This window comes from Lytechinus variegatus, chromosome 2, assembly GCF_018143015.1.
Source record: "Lytechinus variegatus isolate NC3 chromosome 2, Lvar_3.0, whole genome shotgun sequence".
Classification (NCBI taxonomy): domain Eukaryota; kingdom Metazoa; phylum Echinodermata; class Echinoidea; order Temnopleuroida; family Toxopneustidae; genus Lytechinus; species Lytechinus variegatus.
The window spans coordinates 46,281,305-46,298,471 of NC_054741.1; the positions used below are offsets into that span (position 1 = coordinate 46,281,305).

The following is a 17,167-nucleotide window of genomic DNA, read 5'->3' on the forward strand; positions in this document are numbered from 1 at the left end:
CATCTTTATTATATTTCTTTGTATTATTGAATGACATTTTTCTTGACCAATTAAGGCTATCCAAAATATTGAAAACTTCTCATAATTGCCTGTGGCAAACATTACCAAGTCTCTTGAAGCTCGTAGGCATGACTTATGCCGTAAATTTGCAGGGTCCTTGCTCAAGTCAACTCAGTTCAGGGACTGGCGCCCAGCACCCCGTCAGACAAGGTACTCTTCAGCCTTAAGGAGTACAGTACAGTATCCTGTTAGGTGTAGAACAGAAAGGTACAGGAGAAGTCCAATTCCTTACCTAATCGAGACTTTAAATGCCTGGGAAGATCTCACAATCTCTAGCTCTTTCTCTCCCCCTCTCTTTCCTTCTCTGTTACCTTTCTCCTCTAGCCCCTCTCTACTGATTATTCTCTTTTACTTTCTCTCAATTCAAATAAAATAAAACATTTATTTTCTTCCACTTCAGTACATTTTTCATAACATAAATTCATACATAAATCAATTTGTTATAAAAAAATATATATAAATATGTACATATTAGGTTTAAGGAAGAAGGCGTATACCCTAAAAGCTTAGGCTTGTGGCGGGATACGCACTTCTAGCTTTACTTTGCTTTCCCCTTCCTTTTTCTCTCTTCCCCAAATTCCTTCCTTTTATCTTGTTGGAATTCCCATGTTGATAACTGTTACAATTCAATTGAATTGAACTTTGTGATTTCAAGTACATACATGCATACTGTAGGCTGCAAGTTTTACCCTCCCTGTCCTTCACCTCCTCCCCTCTCTCCCCTCCCTCTCTCTCTCTCTCTCACTCCCTCTCTCTCTCTCTCTCTCTTCCCTATCTCTCTTCTCATTATCCCCTTATTCTCTCTCTCATCTCTATTTTCTATCTCCCCTCTACCGCCTGTACATACACCTTTGGTATTAAGTGCAATAACATTGACATGATTGAAGTAAATATAGGGACGCAATCCTGTCTTTCGAATTTTTCAATGTTTTCAATATGTTGTACTAGTTTTTTATATGTAAAATTTATTTTTTTCTTCATTGCATCTACTCTGTTTTCCATTCTTCATGTCTTTCTTTCCTTTTCTTTTAGTCCAGGTCTGCCACTGCAGGTTGATTTGAATGGATGGAGTGGGGACCGTTGGGATATCCAACGTTATGCTTGTCTCCCCTTTCTCCATCCATTTGGATCACCCCGTGGGGACTTTTTGGTTTTTTATTTACGTTTCATGTTTAGTTTAAAGTTTCGAACCAATTATCATACTTACATCATCGTTTAATGCTCCATTCAGCTTTGCAAAGTGCCTTTTCTTTCTTTATACTTTTTTATACTCCATTTAATTCAATTACCAACAATCCCACTCAACTGTGCCCATGCCATGGATACGCTTTGTTCTCCTTTGTCTCTCTTTCTTTCCATCAGTATAATATGGTTTTTCAAATTGCTTAATCAACTTCATACCGTCCAACCAATCAAACGTTTCCCTTTTTCTCTAGTTATCTTTGCAAGGTTGGATGGAGTCCGCCCTTTCTTGTGTATATTGTGTTGGAGCGTTGTGGCCCAGTGGATTAGTCTTCGGACTTTGAAACAGAGGGTCGTGGGTTCGAATCCCAGCCATGGCGTAATTTCCTTCAGCAAGAAATTTATCCACATTGTGCTGCACTCGACCCATGCAGGTGAGGTGAATGGGTACCCGGTAGGATTTTTCCTTGAACGCTTTAGCGCCTATTAATATGGCGGCTCAGCTACAGCCGGGGTGCGCGTTTCCGTTTTACACCCTGGCGAAGGCATTTTCCGGAAAAGTAGCCAAAAAGCGACTAGTGAAGAGTCTACACACGTCGCTGGTTGCATGCAGCGTGCGACACAGGCGAGTCCACCACCGCATGCAATTTGCACAGTTACTGATCAGAGCACAGAGTTCCTCGGCACTTCATGTACAGAGAGAGCGGCAGTCAGGAGTGAAATCCGAACATGCTTTTGCAGTCGCGTTGTTTATGATATTTTTTTTTCTAAAAATAAATTATTAACTAAATGAATAGAATGACAGACAAAATCAAAATAAACAGATACTTATATTAATGGAAAGACAAATTGAAGTTTGATGGATTGATACACTTAGAAGCTGCCGAAAGATAGATATAGAAGACTGATAAATAGATAGAGACAAGAAAGACAGATAGATAGATAGAAATAGAGAGGGAGAGAGAGAGAGAGAGAGGTGGATAGATAGATAGAAAGAGAGAGAAAGAGGGAGAGATGGATGGATAGATAGATAAATAGAGAGAGGGGGAGAGACAGAGAGGTCGATATATAGAGGGAGAGGGGGAGAGAGAGAAAGAGAGAGAGATGTTATAGATAGAAATATGGACGAACAAAGAGAAAGAGAGAAAAAAGACAGACAGATGCTAGAGAAGGAGAGAGATAGAGAATTTGAGAGACAGATAGATAGATGTTAGATAGATAGAAAGATAAAGAATGAGAGAGACAGAGAAGATAGACAAATTAACAGATAGATAGATACATAGATAGATGAGATAGAGAGAAATAGAGAAAGACAGACAGATAGATAGATAGAGGATTTGAGAGATAGATAGATGTTAGATAGATAAAGAGGGAGAGAGACAAAGAATATTAACAAATTAACAGATCGATAGATACTCTAGTTAAAAAATAGATAGATAGATAGACAGAATGAGAGAAAGACAGACAGATGGATAGATAGAGAGATAGATATTAAATAGATAAAGAATGAGAGAGACAGCGAAGATTATTAACAGATAGATAGTTAAAAAATAGATAGATAAATAGATAGAGAGAAATAGAGAAAGACAGACAGATGGATAGAGAGATAGATAGAGAATTTGAGAGATAGATGTTAAATAGATTTAAAAGTGAGAGAGAAAGAGAAGATTATTAACAAATTAACAGATAGATACTGAAGTTACATAGGTAGGTAGAGAGAGAGAAATAGAGAAAGACAGACAGATGGATGGATAGATAGAGAATTTGAGATAGATGTTAGATAAAGAATGAGAGAGACAGAGAAGATTATTAGATAGATACTGCAGTTACATAGATAGATAGAGATAGAATTTGAGAGATAGATATATAGGCAGATAGAGAGAAAGACAGACATCAGCAAATCGGCAAGGCAAATGATCAAGGCAAACATTCGTATTGAACCTGGAAAGTATAAGCTCAGCTACATTTGCAAGTACGGTATGTTCTGCGGATAACTTCGGTGCGGACTTTGGATCGCGCGCCCAGCTGATAATGTAAACAAACGTAGACGTAGACTCTTCACTAGTCGCTTTTTGGCTACTTTTCCGGAAAATGCCTTCGCCAGGGTGTAAAACGGAAACGCGCAGCCGGGGTAATAATATGATACCAATTATCAAAGCGCAGTAGAGTATATGCACATAGTAACTGCGCTATATAAATGGACCTATTATTATTATTATTATATTGATTAATCATATTTCAGATATATATTCTTTCTTTTGTATATTTTGTATACTGTTCTGTGAAATTTGTATGTAAATCTTTTTACCATCTACAAACATTTACAATTCAGCCATTGGCTGCCAGGAATGTTATGATGCCTAATAAAGATACCATTATCATTACCAAATGGGAACCAAAGCAAAACAGCATACACTAACGATGCAACACATTTTTTTATCTGATACATTTACAATGAGGTTGATAAAATTATGATTCGCCATTACGAAAAGATCCGTTAAAAAACTTTCCTTCCAGGCTTAAAATTGTCCAAGTTCTCTTCGTTTCTTTTCAGAAAATTCTTCAACGCCATGTAAATCTAATTGATTTTAATTCAATTTTATTTCGAATGATATTCCTAATAAAAGGGTACTCCAGGCAGAAAATAATTATGTATAAATGAATTAAGGAAACTTAACGCAGCAAAATGTTCAGAATTTGATCAAAATCGGACAAGGAATTATGTCATTTTATTTTATTCTGCATTACTTCGGTGAAACCGTTTTATGAATGTCGTCATGAATATTCATATTAATTAAGGTTGGCTGATGATGTCACATCCCCACTTTCCCTTTTCTTATGTTATCACATGAAATCGTATTTTTTTATATTGACATGTCTCTCTTATGACAAAAATAATTTGCAGCAATGAATTATAATGTATTAAATCGATTTTCAAGCCCCTTTTTTTAACTCTTGGAGGACCAAATTTTAAAAAACGTAATTTCATGTAATAAATGTCATCCCCACTTGTTCTACAAAAGAACAAGTGGAGGATGATATCATTAGTTTGCTCTTTGAATATTCGTGATAGACTTTACTGTTTCACCGAAATAATGAAATCCTATAAAAATGTCTTAACCTTATTAGCCCGATTTCGATTATTTTTTCAGTGTTTGTTGGTCTTATTCCGTTCAAACCACATTACTTTCAGCCTATGGAGTATATACACCTTTAATTTCCATACAGGCATAATGCATGCCAATCAAGGCGAATCGGACCACTCTAAAATCATAATCACCATATAAAATAATGCAAACAACTGTACGGTCATAAATCCTTGGTGCTGACACTTTAATACTTGGTAAAAAACGAATAAGGAATTGAAAAGATTCGATCAGATATGAGACATGTCTAATTAGCATAATTGTTAATGATTTAACTGTATATCTTGATTGTGCCTTATTTCATGTTTAAAATATTGTAACGAATACAAATTTCGATTCTAATAATGAAGGTTCAACAAGTGATGATTAATTTTAATATACATTTGTAGTTAAGCAGTAATTAGGGTATTTTTAAAGCCTTTAACCATACACTGATTAGTACGTGAAAGCCAAACATGTGCCAAACATAAATATACTTGAACTTAAAAGTCTCAAAATCGAGATATCTTATGATTTTTGCTTCCTGATAATCATAACATTTGATTTGAAATGATTTTCATTTCTAAAATGACGTTCCCATTAATTATTGACGTCCGATCCCTGTGTATACGAGACCTTTACTCTTTAAGTCATAATATTTTCTTTCAATTATGATGACTCGAGTACAAAATTAATGAAGATATACATAGTAAAAATGCTGTTTAATTATTTTGGTTTATACACTGCTGTTTACTATTATGAACCTTACCGCAGTTGTTTAGATAGTTTAAACAAGTGATGAAATCTTAAACAGCAAAGTTTAATTTTCAATATTTATTATTCAATCATTTACAACGAAGAAAAAAATCAAGGCTTAAATGAAAGTGTATAACGGGGAAAGATTTTTAAAAAATATAATTAGGTCCATCATGATTAACAAAATAATAAATAAATATATGGTGATTGACTACTACATAAACACTTGCATTAATCCAAAGGATATGATTTTAACACCTTTTTAGAGATATTTTTGTCTATGGAATTATATATTTCTAACGGCAGGAAAAGTAAAATTTGTCACCAAAGGCAAATCTTTGACTGTGCAACATATGGAAAAAGAACAAACAAATCAAGGCCAAGAATTATAAATTTTCAATCTTAGCTCGGCTTTAAAGATGGGTTCAGAGACCGTCTCTAATCAATTACGTAACCATTAAGTGATTTGGGAGAAAACATAAATTTGTTATCATGACTCATCATCAGCACAATTATGATCATTACTATTTTTTATTATTACTATTATTATCATTATTATTATTCTATTATTATTATTAATATCATCATCACGATTACATAAAATCAAGCTAATGTATGCCCTATTAATTCAAGCTTTTATCTTGGATCGATGGTTTACAGAGGAGAGCGTGGACGGATATCGGGCTGGCCGCACCCCATCCAGTACTCAGACCACGACTTTGGATAACCATTAGCTGCTTTCATTTTATTATAGTTAAACCTCCAATATTCATTGTCTTTGAAGAAGTATGTCTTTCCGTTGAACCACTGCAGAGCGGCATCAATGTTGCTTGGGATTCCACCCCAATGCAGGCTGATATCTCTTGGTGCGCCCACAGTGAGGTTATGTGGGAAAAACTCTTGGAATGAAGCTCCTTTGAAGATGTACACCTTCCCGCGGTTTGCTTGGAGAGCTGCATCGGGTGCAATAGGAAACCCGGCGGGAGATGGACGGGGGAATCCTTTCTCCAGCCTCCTGTTGCCATTGAATCTCCATATTTTCTTACCTGAAATGAAAATAATTATTAAATGGTTGGGTCAATTAAAATGCATTAGAGGTCCTTGGAATATACTTTTTTTCTTAGCTTAATCCCAATTTTATTTGAAAAATGATTTTCGATCTGCAAATTTATCGAACTTGTGCTGTTATAATTTTTGTCAGCGGTTGAGATTATTCTAATTTTTATGCTTTCCTGCGAATATGAAAGATAATCGCCATAAATTAACATTATTTCTTTTACTTTTACGATATACGATACCAACAAATAAGCATGATTAGTAATTTTGATGCCCAATCTGTAGACAAATCTGATTCATTTTTTAGATTGTAAGGAGGAATTACCGAATATTACTCTGCAATATGAGACATAGAATTCATCAAGAATGGTTTAGAATAACCGGCTTACCTCAAACTAACGGGTGATCACGTGATCGTGTAAATAAACCCATTGATTTACATGCAGAAAGGTCAAGTCCGACCGGGGCTATTTCACAAAGGTCTGATTGTTGCAAGAAAATATTTACGATCAATTCTGTTGTAATTTCACAACGATAGATCAATGCTAGCTGTAGCAAAACAGATTAAACTTCAAGGAGCAGATTAGCAATCAATCACTAATTTGCAATTAACTACAAGACATAATTGATTTAGGAACCAAAAATAGTCTTGCAAGTTTTATTGATCGCAAGTTTCTTGCAACACCTCTGTAAACGCCCAATAGTTCGAAATTAACAAAATTTTAAATATGACAAATGATTTTCGTTGGAAATGCTGGACATACAGGTCCATTATGTTTGAAAATCACGGAATTTTGTTTTCTTCTATTCATTTTCTTACCTTTGAACATGTATGTCTTTTCATCAGTCTGTTCAGTTATATGAACAACAGCTTGGACACGGGAGGGCGCCCCTCTGAAAACTTGGCTGATATTTTTTGGATATCCTTCACGGATTCCGGAACGATCCATGGCCCATACCAAACGGCCCTTGAAGGCATAGAAGGCATCCATGCGAGCTGTGTTTGTATTCAAGAAGGGCATTTTGAAATTCATTGTGAAAACTGGCAACGAATATCACATGTTTCAAACATGAAAGTAACTACAGAAACACCTTGTTTACAATTTTTTTTTCAGGTCAGAATATCAAAAATGTTCAGCTTGCACTTCGTGCTCGCAATTATATATCTTTCTCATGAGCAATATTTTGTTGGTGAGATATATAATTATCTTTCTCATAAACAAATATTGTGTCATTGCAAACAGTCCTAAACAGGTTCCTTTTCCCATTTTCAGGCTAAAATATAAATTTCAGCCCTTGCTTCGCGCTTGCAGTAATTGTTTACTTAAACATGTTAGATACGCAATATCTTATATACTCACCATTACAAAGATTACTGTGAGTGTTATTCTTTCAGGTCTAAATGCATAAAATATCAAACACTTTGATCTTGCCCTCGCATTATTTATTTAGGCGGCCGATCGGGGAAAATGTAGCTGATTTTTTGTTTCACCCCCCCCCCCCATATTAGCGAGAGTTGGATCAGCCCCGGAGAGTAACGGAACTGATCATGAACTAGAAAGGGTTCACTCTTTATACTCCTAGAATGGTTAGGCAAGACATGCCCAACTTTTAACCAAACCTGGGCAACATAATACTGTCCACACAACTTGGTTAAAATCTGCCCAAATCGGTTATAAAAACTAATAAATGGGTAATAAATTTGCTCAATTTGATAATAATTTCCCAGAATATATATAAATTTGACGAACATACATTACCCTACACAGTGGACAGTATGTTGCCCAACATTTTATTTAAGTGTGTATGATTCGAAACCCCCTCAAAGAAAGTCCTGTATGCCCACGGCCCTGCTATTAACAGTGACGTATGTTGGAAAAATATTATAAAGATAATGATACACCGAGGAAAAAAGAAGTGGAAGAAGAACAAGGAGAAGAAGGAGAAAAGAAAAGGAAGAAGAGGAGAAGTGGGAATGAAAAAATGAGGAGGTATATAGAAAATAAAGAAAAAGTAAATCGTCTTACGATAAGTTGTAGCAGCATCCCAAGGGATGTCGCAATCAGCAGGTATCACGCCCCCGCTGGTCCCTCGGTCAGTGCCAGTGACATTTGTTGGTCCACCTGATCATGATTACAAAGAAAATAAAGCAATAAACATAATATTGTAACTGAAAAGAATATTGCCATAGAATGAGCTCGAAAAGCGTTGGGTTATTTGCCCCCCGCCCCCCCCAAAAAAGAAGATGTTTTGTAGATGAAAAATAATCACCAGATGAAATTGGCAGCGAGAGTGATGATAGTGATAATCTTACCATAGAGGCGTTGGATGGCATCTATATCATCCTGATGGAGCTGAAATTCATTCATGTTTGTTGGTAAGCGGTCATCTTTGCTATAGTATGCGTACATGAGAGCTGAAGTGACGTTAGAATGTTCAAGGCCCAGACTGTGACCGAATTCGTGGGCGGCTACGTAGAAGAGATTGACGATGTGGCCCGTTCTTTCGTCGCCGTCATCATCGACGACAAATGTTTCGTCTTCGTCGAAGTGGACGTATCCGATTTCTGGGGGTGCTGCATCAGCAAGAGTTCCTCCTGTCGTGTTTTGAATAAAATATGAACGAAAAAGAATGTTATTATAGCTAGAACCCCCCCCCCCACAAACAAAAAATCATGACCAATGAAAAAAGTGAAAAGGAAAATCACAGAAAACATACAAACTGAAATATGATATCATTTTCTGAATATTATTTTACAATCACAAAATTGTATAAATGTATCTTAATGAAAAAAAGTGGAAATGTTTTGCTTGCTCGCTTCACAACTTTTTGATAGGCCTACATTTTAGGATCTGCCTTATCTTGCTCCGTCGAAATCGACTCAATAGGCTACACCATTGCCATTGAAAGACATGAATCCTTTCCTGTTTGTCCTGCCAAGCACATAAACTTGAAGGATTCAATAACCCCTTGAAAATATGATTCATGTCTTTTATAGGTACCATAACATAATTTGTTTCACATAATAAAAGTATTTGAATAATTACAAATTCTCCCAATTAATATTGCAAATCTTCTTACTTGGGTTGACAAAAAGTCTTCTTTTCTTACTTATGAAGGAAAATTCAAATGTAAAAGAAGTTTAAATGAAAAACAAAATAATTCAGGTGAATAAATAAATTTGTAAATGAAATTTGACAGCATAATTTGAAAATTATGGCAAAGATAATGAAAATATGCTGATCGGCCAAAAGTCTAATAATCAAATTTCTAATTTCTGCCAATTTGGCGCATTAAGCCTCTTTTTGAACCCCCGACAAAAACGTCCCATGCTCGCTCAAGCATGAACAAAATATATTTTTTAAATTGCATTTCAAAGATAAGATATCAGAGCATCTATTAACATCAAAATATAGATATAATAATTTGAAACAAATTAGACTTTTCAAAACTGTCCCGGTTTTTTTTTATACGCACTCCCGTACGCACTGTATAGGTAACGTGGAGCGTTGTGGCCCAGTGGATTAGTCTTCGGACTTTGAAACAGAGGGTCGTGGGTTCGAATCCCAGCCATGGTGTAATTTTCTTCAGCAAGAAACTGATCCATAATGTGCTGCACTCAACCCAGGTGCGGTAAATGGGTAGTAATTCCTTAAAAAGCTGTGTGCGCTATGAACGCCTAGCTAGTAATATAGGAGCGCCTTGAGCATCTAACAAGGTGGATATGTGCGCAGAATAAATACCCTATATTATATTACATTATATTATTGTGATTCGTTTTCTTTGTAATTTACATATGTTGCCCTGCATGTAATTTATTAGTTCATGACCTGGGCTTATTTCCTTTTTATTGTATATTCACCTATGTTCCTTTGTTTGATTTTGAATATTAAATAAAGTGATGATTTAAAAATAAATTATTATTAAGGGGCCTACCTATTGCCTACATGAAGGGATGGAAAATGCCGAAAATTCATCAAAATCGGATAACAAAATACAAAGTTATTGAATTTAAAAGTTTAGCAATATTTTGTGAAAACAGTCGTCATGCTCATATATTCATGAGGTGGACAGATGATGTCAAATCTCCACTTGTTCTTTTGTATTTTAGTATATGAAATTGGGCTTATTCATTTTTTTTCCTCCAAGAACTAGAAAAAATGGATTGACAACTGATTAAGTGCATTAGATATTTATTGCTGCAACTAATTTCATTTATAAGAGTGACATAATATTCACACATGTATGAAATAATGAAAAAAATATGTTTTTATGTAATAACATAAGAAAATGGAAAGTGGAGATGTGACATCATCAGTCCACCTAATGAATATTCATGATGACTGTTTTCACAAAATATTGCTAAACTTTAAACTTCAATAACTTTATTATTTGTTATCCGATTTTGATGAAATTTTCGGCAGTTTGCTCAGTGAATTCTACTCTGTGTATTAAGATATGAAAATTTTCAGCCGGACCATCCCTTTAATTCAATCCAACCCCTCTATAGCTCTCCCAGTACCAGTGGCGTAGCTACGGGGGGCCGGGGAGCACTTTCCCCCTGAGATTTGGTGTGCCCCCCCCCCCACCCCCAGAAAAAAGATTGGCAGAGCAAAAAAAATGGAGAAAGAAGAAAATAAAAAGGAAAAGAAGAAGAAAGACAGAAGAAAAAAAAGAAGAGGAAAACAAGAGGAGGAAGACGAGTGAATGAAAAAATGTGAGGGGAAGACTTGCAAAAAAAACTTTCATGTTACTATATAAAATTTTTGCTTGCGCTTCGCGCCAGAATTGCCTGTTCGATGAGATTCATATCTTGCTCAATAGGCTGATATGGAGCAAGTTTTGAAGTCAATATACAAAACATATTTTAGCTCGGATATCGAGCTTTCATTATTTTTTTCATTTACAAATTTAAGTACTCTGTAAAATGTCCGTTTTATGGTCTACATATCAGCATTTCAAGCTCACGCTGCGTTGTGATATTGTTTGATTTGCCAACTTCATATTGTCTACGTGTATTCCATAATGTTCCATTAAACAAATGTATTCAGAATGCCCAGATTCTAGGTCTAATTCTAAAACATGCGCGATAGCCTGCATGTTGTTTATTCAAAATGTACTTAAATTATCAAGTTTCACATCAGAATATCAATAATTGTCTGCTCACTCTTCACGATCGCATTATTAATGATACCCAATTAACTATATCCTATTAATGATTTACAAAATATGAATAGAGTGTCCTGCTTTTAGGTCTAAAATCTCAATTTTCTTCCTCTCGCGCTTTGCGCTAGCATCAATTGTTTAGTTACATACCTTTATCCGATTTATTAATACAAAAAGTGCTTAGAATGACCATTTTATAAGTCGGAATGTCAAACAAATTTGCTCACGCTTCGCGCTCGCATTATTGAAACATGATAATAATAATAATGAAACGTTTTTGTATAGCGCAAAATACATAATCAAAGTTGCATGTCTCTAAGCACTTTTTAATCATGTAGCTAAAAGGAGTGGAGATGAAGGGGAGAGCACCGGGTTCTTACATTAATTGTTTACAAAATGGTGAATAAATGATTTTTCAAGCTATTTCTAAACTTTTCGTATGGTTGTATATTTCTACGATATTCTGGCAGATTATGCCATAAAATAGCAGCTGCATGTGAAAATGATTTTTCCCCATATGACATTGTCACAGTATGTGACAAAGTCATATGGGGAAATATATACCGTCTTTGTGGGTAACTGTAAGCAGTCCTTAACAGGTCCCTTTTAGATAATGCTAGAACAGTTAATACAAATTTCTGCTCTTGCTTGGCGTTCGCACTAACCATCTAGTTACATACGAATCTTGTTCAGGATCACACATAACATTGCCCAGAATATTAAATTTTCGGGACAAAGTATAAAGTATTAAAAAAATAAAAAACGCTTGCGCTTCGCGCTCGCACTTTTTATAAGGCTTACGAGATTATTTCATGTTTATGTTGTTTTATAAGAATATAACTAAGAAGTGACTGATCGGGGAAAATATAGGTGAAGATAATTTCGGGCTCAGTCCCCTATTGGCGAAAGTCGGATGACACATACACCCACATCGGAAAAAATGGCCGGTGTCCTCCTGAAAAAACAAGGACCCCCAGTGCCCCCCAGGAAAAAATTTCCTAGCTATGCCACTGCCCAGTACCCTACTTGATCTAATATTTCTCATCTTACTTCTTGATCTGTAGTAGGTGATCTTACCGGGACCGTCGAAAAAATGAAGGAAACCGTGTAACCCTCTTGCGAATTCGATGATGATGTCGGCAGATACTGATGTTGACTCGGTAAACGTCAAGGGTGTGACATCGGCCCAGAGTTTAAAAGCTCTTTGAAAAGCCTCCCTGGTCTTTGATTTGGGAAGATCGTGTGTGAAGCTTTTGATGTAGTACGTCAAATCATTTTTCGACCATTTTGGAACTGCAAATGAAATTAACGAAAAAATGCGAATGATAATCAGTTGATAAAATCAATCAACACAGCAAAACTGTGGTGTTAACCGTTGTACGTAGAGGACCACACCAGTTATTTTACAACGGTATAGTTTAAATCCCATAGGTGTTATTACAACACCTTTGGTTGTCACATTTACACTATTTGGTGTTATGTTCAATCTCTAGGATGTAATTTTAACACCTCAGGGTGTGGTCGTGTAACCTTTCAAGAAGCCATAGTGACGTCACATTTAGCATGTTGAGGTACGATGGTCTCCGTCTTGGGCCAGTTGATTCCACTTTTTTTACCAATTAAAAATTAACGAATTTAACTGGTTACTTTACCTGGTGTGGAATAGCATGTCATACCCAGGGCACGAAACGCCTTACAATTTGCATCTCTCTTCATTCGACTCCTTTGATTAGTTCCCTGCTGGTGATAGCCCACCTGACCGGCAACCCCGATGTCGGCTACCCCGCACCTGTCGGCTTGGAGTTTATCTCGTGTCGCCTCGTCTAAAATACCCGTCATCTTCAGGTTCGCATATTCTTGAAAGGATCTGTGAAATATAGATTATTATCATTTTTATGAAATATCATGAATATCTTTACAATTATTATTATCATTATTATCATTATTACTATTTATATTATTGTTATCATCATCATCATTATTATCATTATTATTTTCATCATCAGCAGCATTATTATTATTTAAAAAAAAAATTTCGTCGCCATATCTATAGAAATATAAACCAAGAAGAATGTGCATGATATACTAGAATGTGACATGACATCGTTATTTCTTAGCAAATAGTAATTAAATACATTTAAAGAAAAAACCTACATAATCGAATACAAACAATTACTGAATTTCCCTTCATGTATATAGATTAAAAATTATTCTACGCTCTTCACTGTTTCGAAACCATGCTGAACATCGAATAAACCTTTCATTTTGTTATAATATATATATATATATTGTAAAGAAATGGATGAAGAGAACAATGGTAGGCGTGGCTTAAATCAAGGTTCCCCAGAGCTATCTACACTTTGGAAAAATTGGTGATGCCGAAAAAATGTCTCTGCCGGGAATCGAACCCGGGCCCCCAGCTTTGAACGCCGGTGCCTTAACCACTAGACCACAGAGACGGGTTATAGTGGTTAGGGCGAACCCAATCCGATTGACCGTCAGATAGACAGATTTTCGACACTATACCAATTATAATTTCCTTTGTCGGGTGAAGATGGGTTTAGAACAATGACAAGCCGCCAGTGGTTAAGGCACCGGCGTTCAAAGCTGGGGGCCCGGGTTCGATTCCCGGCAGAGACATTTTTTCGGCATCACAAATTTTTCCAAAGGGTAGATAGCTCTGGGGAACCTTGATTTAACCATTTCTTTACAATATTTGAATAACAAGAGTTGCCAAAAGCTGTTGCACATGTATAACTTTACACACACACATATATATATATATATATGTATGTATATATATATATATATATATATATATATTTATCATGATTTTCAACCTAGCTTGTTGTTGGAATGGACTTTGCAACTTACATGATCGCATCTTTAAGTAAGGCTGACGAGTGTTGGGCGCCTGGCACGAGGTAGCCATATCTCTCTAGATATACCTGAATGACAAATAAAAAAAAATGAGAAAGAAGAAAATATAAAATGTGATGGACGAGGAGTGTGGTTTGTGTTAGAACGTTGACTGGAGAGAATGATTTTGACCACAGTGTATATAAAAAGTTTCAAGGGCCATGCATAATTCAATCACAAAGACCAATAGCTCATGATATTGTGGGTGTCATAATTTTCCATACTTTACAGCGTCATCCTGATGATAGGGAAGAATCGGCCGAACGGGGCTTTCGGACAAGCATGTCTTCTGTCTTATGGACTTTGTGGTCAAGAGACCAGACAACGGAATGGTTTGAATTTTAAAACAAATACTTTTAGACGGAACGAAAAGGTAGAATGAAAACCTGTGCAGATATCATCGAACTTACGAGGGAGAAACCTACACAAGACAGACCTTATATGAGTAAACCAATTAGTGAAATAAAATATTGTCTAAATGATTCCAAATTAAAGTTACAGACATACAAACATGAAGATATCTTAATGGTCGGTAATAATGTAAACACACTCTCTACATTTCGGACAGCATGATAACAGTAGCTCCTTCGAGGAAAATGGTGTATGCTGCCACCTTGCGCCCAACGTTTGACAAGCCGCGTTAGTGCGTTGAGCAAACGTTTCGTTAACCGTGGTTAAAATATATTAACTGTAAAATAACCGATATCATAGAGACGTCTCTTTATATACCTTGCTATCACTGTCAATTTACGTCGACAAGAAATTGTTGACACATACTAAAATTGGAACGATACAGAGAAGATTAGCATGGCCCCTTGCACAAAGATGACACGCACAATCGTGAAGCGTTCCTAATTTTTATTTTCATAATTGTAAATATAAATGAATAACACATTATTCATGGTTTTGGAAAATTTTCTTTTAGCGCTTTGTTAATAACAATAGGCATTTATATAGCATCATCTCTATTCCGAGGCCCGTTGTTATTATTATTATTACCCCGGCTTTACACTCTTAAAACAGATCAGTCAAATTGACTAGACCAGTAGTCAGCTGTGAGCAACTGATATGGCAATCACGGATAGTCACATTTCTGACATATATTCTAGTCAGAAATAACTCTGTTCTAGTAAAATATGACTAGAAAATAGTAAAATATGACTAGAATAACAGTTGCACACAGCTGACCCTATTAACTAGTCATTTTTGACTGATTTGTTTTTAGAGTGTAGCTCGAGCTACCTTTCAGCGCTCATGCATTCAAGGAATTAATCATGCCGGGTACCCAATTCACCTCAACTGGGTTGAGTGCAGCACAATATGGAGAAATTTCGTGCTGAAGGAAATTAAGCCATGGCTGGGATTCGAACCCACGACCCTCTGTTAAGATAATGTTTAAGATTTATTTTTTGCTCTCTCTCTCTCTCTCTCTTTGAAAGTTATCTAAAGATGAACAATTTCAACGAAACCCCAATTCATACATTATCCTCGATTTAGAGAAAGGAATTTGTGTTTTGTTGCAACATTACCAAACTTCATTTTAAATAATTATTTATTGATTATATACTTTTTGAATAGATTATTCTTATCATTTAAATTATCTTGTATGAATCATTCTTTGTGGGTTTTTTTATCAATAGCTCTATTTATATTTTTATGATCTTATTGATATGAATAATTAAATAATTAATAAGCCTGTAGAGAGAAGTTGCTCATGGTATATGGAAAAGCTGCTTAATACGGGCGGCGCCACCGCAGGGTAGGCATATATATTTTGTTCAATTAACAGCAAATGTATAAAGTGATAAAAGTCCATCTATAAAAAAAGGATGGGTTTGTTAGATTCAGATTTGATTTCCAACAGACATGGCATAAATAATGATGCAAATCGTTTTCATACATTTATAACAAATATTTATGATACAAAGCATTGTCATCATAGTAATATTCAATAACGTCAAATGCACAAAATATTGTACATTTTGCAGACAAATTACTATGCACTAGAAAAACAGGTATCTGTGAAAGGGGAATGGCTAATAAATTAGGGAATGAAGACATTAACAAGAAAGAGAGAGATAAGTTCATTATACAACCAGTCTCATTGGCCAACTTCAATGAGGAATACAAAAGTGACATCATAGGTCTCATCCTCTTCATGCAGATCATTCCCTCACTATGTCAAAATCCATTTGCGCCAACCCTGAGTTTATGTTCTTTTAGCAAGGGAATAGAAAATAAATACTTACATTTTTACATGTAAAATCATATGAAAGAATGGTCATAAACTTACGATTGGAGAGAAATGACGGTGCGAAACTGACGACGAGCCTCCTCCGGATCTATTTCCGGTTATCCCAGTCGGAATCGAATGTACCCGAGTTAGGGATCCAAAACAGAATCCGAATACGAAAAGCACAATGAAACGGTTCATGATTCCAAAACGAATTTAAATTGATTAAGAACGATCTATGTAGTTGTTGAATAAACTACCCATGAAAATAATTTGATGATCCTCCTCGATCCGTTGTGGAAGGTTGTCTGTATTTTGAAAGTCAGATGCCTGCAGATAGTATACTAGGCCCTATTCAGAAATGGTGAACAATATATTTGAGACTCGAGAAGTATGTAGCGGCTCTCATTTTTAATGATTTATTCCGCCAAGATTTCGTTATTTATATCTTTTCTCTTGATGCAAAAAGTATCTAGAATCAGAGAGGTTTTTTTTTTTAATCTCATTTACTTTCTAATTACGTGCCCAGGGCGACAACAATGACATCACCGGTCAGAGTTCAGACAAATTTTCGTCGAACCGATGAAGCAGTTCTGCTTCTTATTATTTTTACAGTTAACCTCTGACCACAAATAGAAGGGAAAAAATTAAAAAGAAGAACTTTTATCTT

At 35.7% G+C, this 17,167-nt stretch overlaps 1 protein-coding gene and 1 non-coding gene across 2 annotated transcripts; one reads left to right on the forward strand and one right to left on the reverse strand.

Moving 5' to 3' along the window:
• Positions 1–5,074: 5,074 nt before the first annotated feature.
• LOC121408160 (matrix metalloproteinase-18-like) lies at positions 5,075–16,907 on the reverse strand. The gene is made up of 8 exons (XM_041599507.1): positions 16,558–16,907; positions 14,220–14,293; positions 12,998–13,212; positions 12,423–12,638; positions 8,494–8,775; positions 8,207–8,302; positions 7,000–7,176; positions 5,075–6,169 (listed from the first exon to the last, which is right to left on the reverse strand). Exons 1-8 carry the CDS (start codon positions 16,696–16,698, stop codon positions 5,778–5,780), a joined length of 1,593 nt encoding a protein of 530 aa, XP_041455441.1. The 5' UTR covers positions 16,699–16,907; the 3' UTR covers positions 5,075–5,777.
• LOC121409803 lies at positions 15,016–15,124 on the forward strand. The gene has a single exon (XR_005969237.1). It is a non-coding gene; the product is annotated as a U6 spliceosomal RNA (small nuclear RNA).
• Positions 16,908–17,167: the final 260 nt, after the last annotated feature.

Bases quoted from the DNA above. Each gene is read 5' to 3' on its own strand.
- LOC121408160 (XM_041599507.1), bottom strand. From the start codon at position 16,698: ATGAACCGTTTCATTGTGCTTTTCGTATTCGGATTCTGTTTTGGATCC. The intron at 8,776-12,422 runs GTAAGATCACCT...AAAACACGACAG, and splicing joins TCATTTTTTCGACGGTCCCG to GAGGAACTCTTGCTGATGCA. The intron at 8,303-8,493 runs GTAAGATTATCA...AATCATGATCAG, and splicing joins TGCCATCCAACGCCTCTATG to GTGGACCAACAAATGTCACT.